This window comes from Penaeus chinensis, chromosome 23, assembly GCF_019202785.1.
Source record: "Penaeus chinensis breed Huanghai No. 1 chromosome 23, ASM1920278v2, whole genome shotgun sequence".
In the NCBI taxonomy this organism is placed as follows: Eukaryota; Metazoa; Arthropoda; class Malacostraca; order Decapoda; family Penaeidae; genus Penaeus; species Penaeus chinensis.
The window spans coordinates 5,066,056-5,076,055 of NC_061841.1; the positions used below are offsets into that span (position 1 = coordinate 5,066,056).

Here is a 10,000-nt window from a genome sequence, read left to right on the forward strand (position 1 = left end):
TGTGTATGCGTGTGTGTGTGTCAGATATTTTAGAAAATGAGAGTAAGCAACATTGAAAGAAGTCATTCAAGTATTAGCGTATCGAGGCATCGCGCTATTGACGAAATATTTTTCTTATATCATTAATGTAAACATTGTCTCCCTACTTATATAAAACCTAAGATTTTGATTTTAAAATACAGCATGTCATTTGTTCCTTATGGCTTTCGTATATTAAGTCTAGAATCAAATATCTATCTTTCTGCATATACAATTTGCCTAAGAGAAAACCGAATCATGCAGCTTGTTACAGACCCATATCCTGTAATCATTCATATATTCTAAGAGAAATATTACACCAAGTAAATCATAGGAATAAATATAAACAGCCTTATATGGACATTTGAAAAGCTCGGAAAATACACGATGAGAAAGAAAGTATAAGGTGTCAGAAAGCCTCTAATGATTGAAATAAAAAACAAGAGTATTTTGCATAAAACAAACCGTAGCCAAAACTATATCCATCCAGTTCTAGGAGGACTGTACGAGAAGCAGTAAATATTCACTTCATCTCTGATAGTGTTCGCCATCCACGTAGTCGACCTGACAGCGTCTTAAATACGTGTCACAATACGGCTTCACATAAGTAGATGCATACAACCAATTACCAGTTAACCTCAATGAAAACGCAATGGGAGGATAATGCCATCTGTCAGGCAAGACAGAGGAAATTCCCCAGGCAAAGAATAATCAGACCTGGCATTAGCACTCCCGAAAATCAATTAAGATGTAGATAGTTCCCGACTTTCTCCGTAACGTGATCTCACTTTAGGGAATTACGTCTGGCATGGCGGAGGTGGCGCGTTATGCAAATACCAGCAAAGTTAATGTCTTTTGATATGCAGGAGGCAATATTTCAGTGATAATCTTTAATTCTTCTTTCATTTGGGAAATATTTCAGACTATTTCAATTCACCGTCGAAAAATATTTTTATGAGCATTTGTGAATTCCATAACTTTCCTACATGAAAGTGAGTGTTATGTGTGTGTGTGTGTGTGCGTATGTATGTATATATATATATATATATATACATAAATATATATAGTGTGTGTGTTTGTGTGTATACATATATACATACATACATACATACATATATATATGTGTATATATAAATAAATATATATATATATATATTCGTATACTGCCAAATTATCTCTCAATAAGGAATTGAGAGAGGCCTAAGTTCTGCAGTGGAAAGAATGACTGTTGAATAACATATACGTATATATATATATATATATATATATATATATATATATGTGTGTGTGTGTGTGTGTGTGTGTGTGTGTGTGTGTGTGTGTGTGTGTGTGTACTTGTATTTATACATAAATATACAAGTGCATATGTTTAAGACGATTATTTATGGCAAAAGATTCCTCAAGTCTAAAATGTACTATAGTCATAGTTATGTCTCGTACAAAGGGTTTGCAGATAATATGGTTTTCTTTAGTTTCTCTTTTAATACTATTATGCATGTTCATTCGCATTACAATTTCGCTAATGCCATCGTTTTAATCGAATATACATTGCACTGTGATATAAGGTTGTTTTTTTATTTGACCAACAATCATTCTCTCTTAAATAGCCTTGAAAACATGGATAGTCTTCATTTTATGTCTAAATTAAATAAATTAATAAATAAAAACGTCTGAAAGTTCTTGAATTGGTCTGGATTCTCTGGATTCAGCCAGATTCACATGAACACGAGGCGGCATTAGAGGAACGGGAATTTCAAACGATCTCATTCATGCGTCCGCAACTTAACAGAATCGAAAGAAACAACCAGTTTGGACAGAAACCACAAGGTCTCAACAATGTTTTTATTTCTTTAAAAGACTTTTCCCTTCTCTTGCTCTTCCCTCTTTCGTTGCGTAGCAGATATCGATTTCATGTGGCTTGTTTTGCAGCTTCTCTCTCTCTCTCTCTCTTTCTTCCTTTCTTTGGTCTTTCATTTTTCTCCGATTTATTTCTGCTCGCCTCGAAGACTCCTTTCGACGACATCGTACACGTAAGCGGGAACCTGCACTACGTCATTTCCGGCGCGTACAACGACCTGCGTGAGAAAACTGGGGTTAGGCGAAGTCAACTTTACATTCAAGGAAACAAAACTAGGTACAGTGATAGATTCATTAGTGTTATAGATAACGCACGAGTATAAATGGAAAGTGACCTACCACATCCTCCTGAGGGCGTGGCTCCAAGTTAGAGACGTCATCGAAGGGCTGAGCCAATAGCAGGCCTTCGTCCTCAGTCTCTCGGGGGGGCCTGAACTGAGCATCCCAGGTGTTTGGTAGAGCCCTGCGGAAGGGAAATTTGAAAATGTGAGAAAAGGTATTTCGAATCAAATATGCAATAAAGAGGGGGAATGCAGATAGATAATGGTAAATGGGAAAAGGGATAAACAGAAAGTGCCATGGAAAAGGCATATGTACATATATTTTTTAAAATTTATTACGTTCGGTGAGAAAATGGTATAGCACTACGGAAAATAAAAGTAGACACATAAGAGAGTAAAAAAACGAAATGGAGAAAGATAACAAAAAATATATATGAATATGAAAAAAACAAAAAAAACAAAGAATAAAAGAGAGAGAAAAAAAAGGATTTATAGGAAAACCGATCTAAGAATAATAATAATAAAAAAAGCTAAACTCTAATGAACATAAGTTATCAGAATAGAGAAAGAGAGCAAACGTCAAATCGCAACATTTATTTTTTTTATTTAAAGTAAGCAAACAAATTAATAAAATGAACACTAAACATAATACGGAATAAACGATAAACTCAGACAAAGGAACAAAGGCAAATCAACAAAATCAACAACCACTGAACAAGAGAGCAGAAACGTGGCCTCACCTGATAGACGACCTCTTCTCAGTGAACATTCTCTTCGCAATGATGCCACGACACACGGGTGCGAACACGAATTTCCTGCGGGCGGAGCGAACACGTTAGAACAAGTTCAGATTTTTAGGACACGTTAAAATAGGTTATATCAGGTAAGAACAGGTTAGAAATTGTTATAATGGGTTATGGAGACTTTATATGAATACAGTGGGTGTGTGTGTGTTTATCACACACACACACACACACACACACACATATATATATGTATATATATACATATATATATGTATATATACACACACATATATATATATATATATATATATATATATATAAAGAGATATAAAGTGTTGCATTGTTCTTTTTATATTAAAAAAATGTAATACCTTCTCAAACCCACTTTACATCACAGCCGAGCACTCATGTACACATATAGACAAACGCACACGCAAATACCTCTGTCGATCATGCATGCATGAGAATGCGATTAGATGATCACGTAATTAACGATCCCTTGATGTCGATAAGATAATGATATATAACTTCGGGTCATGCGGAGTTCCAAAGACTTTATACATACATATATATATATATATATATATATATATATATATATATATATATACACATGTATACGTATATATATACATATATATACATATGTATATATACAATATATATCGATATATAAATTATCTCTCTCTCTCTCTCTCTCTCTCTCTCTCTCTCTCTCTCTCTCTATATATATATATATATATATATATGTATGTATATATGTATGTATGTATATATATATATATATACATACATATATATAAATGTATATATACATATACATATACATGTATACACACACATACATATGTGTGTGTGTGTGTGTATATATATATGTATATATGTGTATGTGTATATATACACCGTTATATCTATATATTTATCTGTATTTTATCTGCATCTATACCTATACATTTCTTCTTCTAGACAAATGAGAGAACTATGCAACTTCGATCACTTTTGGGCCCTCTCGCCCATTCCCAGCGCGCGGCCCACGTGAAGGAACGCTGTCGTGCTTCCGGCCCACCAGCATGCCATCGTTTCAAAGCAGAGAAAATATCATCTAGACTTTAATCATATTAGGAAAATGTGAAGTTTGTGGGAGGATCTTGTCTCTCCACTTGTTACTTTCAGACTAGGAAGATTATGATGCCCTTTTTAATAATAAGCTTAATAATAATAATACTGCCATGTTTAATAAGTTTGATAATAATAATAAAGTTAATAATAACAATAATGCCCTGTTTAATAATAATGATGATAGTGATAATAATAACAATAATAATAATAATAATAATAATAATAATAATTATAATAATGCCCTGTTTAATAATAATGATAATAATAATAATAATAATGCCCTGTTTAATAATAATGATAATACTACTAATAATGATAATACTAATAATACTAATAATAATGATAATAATAGTATGAACGGTTTGGTGTTAGCGATCTATAGATTTTTCGAAAAAAAAAAAAATATAAGAAGGAAATTACATTTGTTGTAATGAATGGATATGGTAAAATGAGACAATATTGCGTTCAATTTCAGGAAAGAACAGCCTGGCAGCTCACTTTGGACTCCAATTCGCTCTTTTGCCATTCTTATCAACTGACACTTGACACTTACGTTTACAGATGTCTGGCATTTTTATTACTTTACACAACTTTATAATTTTTTCTCAAAAAACGCTAGGCGAATCGGAGTGAGGCCGGTGTTGAGTTGCCAGTTTTTCCTTTTCTGAGATTGGATGGAGTGTAGAATGTACAGTTGCTTTCTTATTGTACTCGTATTGTAAAGAAAACAATTTATTATGCTTATGAATATAATGATAATCCAGCAAATGTACCCTCTTAAAACTTCGAAAAAACACATATAAAAACAAATAAATATCTTTTGAAAACAAACACACCCTCATAAGACATTAATTACGAAAAAAAAGGAAAGGATTAAATTAACTGAAATTTCAACTCATGACAATAACTGACATAAATCCCCAACTCATTCAGCCCTGTGTTCCGAACGACACCTAATCAAGCTCTCCCGAAATAATAAGAAAAAAAACCGACCGAAACGTAACGACCAACCACTCCAATTTTGATCCCCCCGTAAGCAATATCAAAAGACCTGTGTACACGCCAAAGTATGTACACACGTCCATATCTACACACACTCAGAACAATTAGGGCGTGTACATATGCAAAGGGTATGTGTGTCTATGTGTACACGGGGAGACAGCCACTCGTGCACATAATCCAGGGCAATAACTAGTTGTGGGTTTGGACTTATTACAGAAGGGCGGTTCGATGGGGAGAGAGGCCATTATCCACTCGACCTTCCGCGGTGACGGAGGGGACCCCGCAGACACGCGCGCGGGAAATGTTAATTGTTTGGGAGTTCATGTTCAGTCTTCTTCGTGTTTTAAGCTGGTTGTTAGTGTTCATCTCTTTTTTTATTTTATATAGTTTGTTGTTTTGTGTTTTAGGTTCAGATTTTTATTTATTCATTGTAGTTATTTATCGCTTTGTTTGGTTGGTTGTTCGTTTTTGATCTGATCGTTTAACATTCTTATTCAATTATGTCCCATGTACGTATTTATCCGTGTTATTGAGTTACTTATCTGTCAGATCTGTCGCTAATTCATTTCTCTCTCTCTCTCTCTCTCTCTCTCTCTCCATCACGTCCAAAATTACCTCCAAGCATTTATCTCGTATAATTACCTCGCCAAAGAAAATCTGAAGTGACAAGCGACACCGAAAGACAAGTACATATACAAAAAAAAAAAAAAAAAAAAAAAAGAAAACGAAAGATCTTAAAAAAAAAAAAAATCCAAAAAATATATATAACCACCCGTCACCCGCGCCAAAGTCAAGGGATCTCCCAAGCAATCCACAAAAAAAAAAAGGTTTTAAAAAAAGGACCACTTAATATCAAACAGCAGCTCGATCCACATGATGAGGGCGGACGAGGGTGAAATTTTCCCTTCTTGCTCAAACGATGAGGTTGGCGGGGAGTGAGGGGAGGGGGGGGGAGGGGTGAATGAGGGTGAGGGGAGGGGGGAAAGGGGTGAATGAGAGTGAGGGGAGGGGGAAAAGGGGGTGAATGAGAGTGAGGGGAGGGGAAAAAGGGGTGAATGAGGGTGAGGGGAGGGTGGGAAGGGGGGAATGAGGGGGAGGGGAGGGGAAAAAGGGGTGAATGAGGGGGAGGGGAGGGTGGGAAGGGGTGAATGAGGGTGAGAGGAGGGGAAAAAGGGGTGAATGAGGGTGAGGGGAGGGGGGAAAGGGGGATTTATGGTGAGAGGAGGGGGTGAGAGGGAAAAAGAGATGAATGAGGGTGAGGGGAGGGGGGAAAAGGGGTGAATGAAGGTGAGGGGAGGGTGGGAAGGGGTGAATGAAGGTGAAGGGAGGGGAAAAAGGGGTGAATGAAGGTGGGGTAAAAAAGGGTGGTGGGGAGAAAGGGTAGATGAGGGTGAGGGTGGGGGAAAGAGGGTAAATGAGGATGGCTGGGGGGGAAGGGTGAATGAGGGTGTGAGTGGGGTAAAAAGAGTGAATGAGGGTAAGGGGAAAGGAAAAAAAAGGTGAATGAGGGTAAGGGGAAGGGAAAAAAATTGTGAATGAGGGTGGGGGAAAAAGAATGAATGAGGGTGAGGATGGGGTTATTAGGATAGAGTGGTGGGGGGAGAAGGGTGGATGAGGGTGAGGATGGGGGGAAAAGAAAGGGTGGAATGGAGTAAGGGTGGGGGAAAAAGAGTGAATGAGTGTAAGAGTGGGGGAAAAAGATTGAATGAGTGTCAGAGTAGGGGAAAAAGAGTGAACGAGGGTGAGGATAAAGCTCTAAGGTTAGGGTGGAAAGCGAGGGTGAAGCCATCAATAGATTATGAAGGAGTTAAAAAAAAGAGTGAATGGGGAAGAGGGTGAACTCTTAGGTTTAGGGTGGAGGAAAAAAAAGTGAATGATGGAGAGTGAGGGGAAACAGAGGGTGAGGAAATTAGGGTGTGGGCGAGGGTGAAGGTGAGAGAGAGAGAATAAGAGGGAGAGAGAGAATTAGAAAATGCACTTAAAACAGGCCATTAAAATCAAAGAAACAAGATAAAAAAAAAATAGAAGAAATACAAAGATAAAACAAACTAAAGGACGCAGAGTATAAAAAGGTAAAAAAAAAAAAGTACAATGTCATCATAACATGTTTGCTCTTTCTCGCCCTCTATTGCTTCCATTTATTCTAATCTCTCTTCCTCTCCCCTCTTCGGTGCGGCTCCATTCTTCACCTTTCTCTCTTCCTTACACTTATGATCCCTTTCTCTCTATTATTCGTGTGTTTACGCCTACGCCCTTCTTTTTTCTTTTCATTTTACATTCATGCTCTCCCTTTCTTTCAAGATTTATTTTCTTATCCCTTTTTTATTAATTTTTATCATTTTATTCCTCGTATTCTTATTCCGGATTTATTCTTATTCTCTTTGCCTCTTCCTTTTCTTAATCCTTACAAATTTCTCTAAATTATCTTCCCTCTTCATCTTCGTTCTTCTCGGATTTCCTGTGTCTTTGCTTTGGTATTTGTTTCCTTCTCTTTTCCTCCCTTTCCCCTTCTCTCTTCTCTTCTCTTCTCCTCTCTTCTTATTCTTTATCTTGTTTTCTATTGTTTTTTTCATGTCTTCTCTTTTGTTCTCTCCCCCCCCTTCTCTCTCTCTCTCTCTCTATCTCTCTCTCTCTCTCTCTCTCTCTCTCTCTCTCTATATATATATATATATATATATCTCCCCCCCCCCCCCTCTCTCTCTCTCTCTCTCTTCTCTCTCTCTCTCTCTCTCTCTCTCTCTCTCTCTCTCTCTCTCTCTCTCTCTCTCTCTCTTTCTCTCATTCTTTCATTCTCTCATTCTCTCTTTCTCTCTCTCTCTCTCTCTCTCTCTCTCTCTCTCTCTCTCTCTCTCTCTCTCTCTCTCTCTCTCTCTCTCTCTCTCTCTCTTTCTCTCTCTCTCTCTCTCTCTCTCTCTCTCTCTCTCTCTCTCTCTCTCTCTCTCTCTCTCTCTCTCTCTCTCCCTCTCTCTCTCCCTCTCTGTCTCTTTCTCTTCCTCTCTTTTTCTCTCTCTCCTTCTCTCTCTCTCTCTCTCTCTCTCTCTCTCTCTCTCTCTCTCTTTCTCTCTCTCTCTCTCTCTCTCTCTCTCTCTCTCTCTCTCTCTCTCTCTCTCTCTCTCTCTCTCTCCCTCTCTCTCTCCCTCTCTGTCTCTTTCTCTTCCTCTCTTTTTCTCTCTCTCCTTCTCTCTCTCTCTCTCTCTCTCTCTCTCTCTCTCTCTCTTCTCTCTCTCTCTCTCTCTCTCTCTCTCTCTCTCTCTCTCTCTCTCTCTCTCCCTCTCTCTCTCCCTCTCTGTCTCTTTCTCTCCCTCTCTGTCTCTTTCTCTTCCTCTCTTTTTCTCTCTCTCCTTCTCTCTCTCTCTCTCTCTCTCTCTTTCTGTCTATCTATCTATCTCTCTTTTCTCATCCCTCCTTCCCTTTAATTTCTAGATCATCTCCTTCCTTCATTCACCTGCAAGTTTATTATTATTATTATCATTTTCTCTCTTTTCTGGTTAACCAAAGGTTTAATATCCCCCTTTCTCTCCCTCTTTTGCTTTCTTCCATCGGTAGTCTCCCCCCCCCCTGAGACCTCTCCCCCCCCTCTCACTTCTATGGGCCCCTTATCTCTACGTCTCTCCATTTCCCGTCACTCTCCTCCTTCTCTCCTTTTTTATTCTTCCTCCTTCTCCTCCTCCTCCTCTCTCTCCTCTTTCTTTCATGCTTTCCTCCCCTCCTCCTCCGTCTCTTGATCCTCCTCTCTCCTTCCTGTTCGTCTTCTTTTTCTTCTTCTTCTCCCTCCTCCTCCTTCTCCCTTCTTCTTGTTCTTCTCCCTCCCTCTATCTTCTCATAATTATCAAATTATCATTTTTCCTCCTCTTCCTCCTCCTCCTTCCTACTACCTCCCACCTCCTCCTTCTCCTCCTTCTTCCTCATTTTCCTCTTCTTTTCTTTTCTTTCCCTCTTATCCTCCCTCCTCTTTCTCTTCCTCCTTCCCCTTCCCCCTACCTCCTCCTCCCTCTCCTCACTCCCCCTCCTCTTCCTCCTCCCACCTACCTCATCCCTACCTCCCTCCTCCCCCTTCCTCTATTTCCTCTCCTCCCACCTCCCTCCTCCCTCTTCCCCCATCTCCCTCTCCTTCCTCCTCCCTCTTTCCCCAACTCCCCCGTCCTTCCCCCCCCCTCCTCTTTCTCCCTCCTCTCTCATCCCTTTCCTCCCTCCTCCCTCCTCTTCCCCCTCCCCCCCACGTACCCCCCACGTACCCCCCCCCCTCCCCCCATCGCCGGCTATCAGGACCCGCCCACCTCCAAGCGACCAAACCCTGACATACAATAAACCCTTATAAAAAGCCCACTTTGTTGACTCAGAAACTTATTACCTGTAATCGTTGGGGGGAGATCCTGGGGAGGGGGAAGGGGAGGGGAAGAGGGGAAGAGGGGAGAGATGAGGGGGAAAGGGGGGTAGGAATGAGGAAAGAGGAGGGGGAAAGAAGGGTAAGAAGGGGGAAAGAGGAGAGACGAGGGGGAAAGAGGAGGGGGAAAGAGGGGTAAGAAGGGGGAAAGAGGAGGGGAGGAGAGGAGTAGAAAGGGGAAGAGAGGGGAAAGAGGAGGGGTGTAGAGGAGTAGGAAGGGGAAGAGGAGGGGAGGAGAGGAGTAAGAAGAAGAAAGAGGAGGGGAGGAGAGGAGGAGAGGAGCAGGAAAGGGAAGAGAGGGGAAAGGGGAGGGGAGGAGTAGGAAGGGGAAGAGAAGGAGAGGAAGAGGAAGGGGAGAATATGTGTAGGGGGAAGAGGGTTAAAAGGGAGGGGAAGAGAGAAGTAGGGAGGGGAAGAGGGGAAAGATGAGAGAAAGAAAAGGAAAAATGGGAAGAACGGGAGGAAGGAGAAAAGAGGGGTAGGAAGGGGAAAGAGGAAAGAGAAAAGAAATATGTAGAAGAGAGAAAGAAAAGAGAAAAGGGGAATGAAAAAGGGGAAAAAAAGGAAGAGGAGTGAGTGGGAAAAAGAGGGAA

At 40.0% G+C, this 10,000-nt stretch overlaps 1 protein-coding gene across 1 annotated transcript in view; it reads right to left on the minus strand.

The window, feature by feature from the left end:
* Window positions 1–1,345: 1,345 nt before the first annotated feature.
* LOC125037542 overlaps window positions 1,346–10,000 on the minus strand; it is a 44,770-nt gene continuing 36,115 nt past the window's right edge. Inside the window, exons 3-5 of the mRNA XM_047630709.1 lie at window positions 2,897–2,971; window positions 2,215–2,338; window positions 1,346–2,093 (exon numbers count right to left, since the gene is read on the minus strand). Of these exons, the coding sequence (XP_047486665.1) occupies window positions 2,004–2,093; window positions 2,215–2,338; window positions 2,897–2,971 (289 nt within the window). The 3' untranslated portion in view covers window positions 1,346–2,003. The remainder of the gene's footprint in view (window positions 2,094–2,214; window positions 2,339–2,896; window positions 2,972–10,000) is intronic.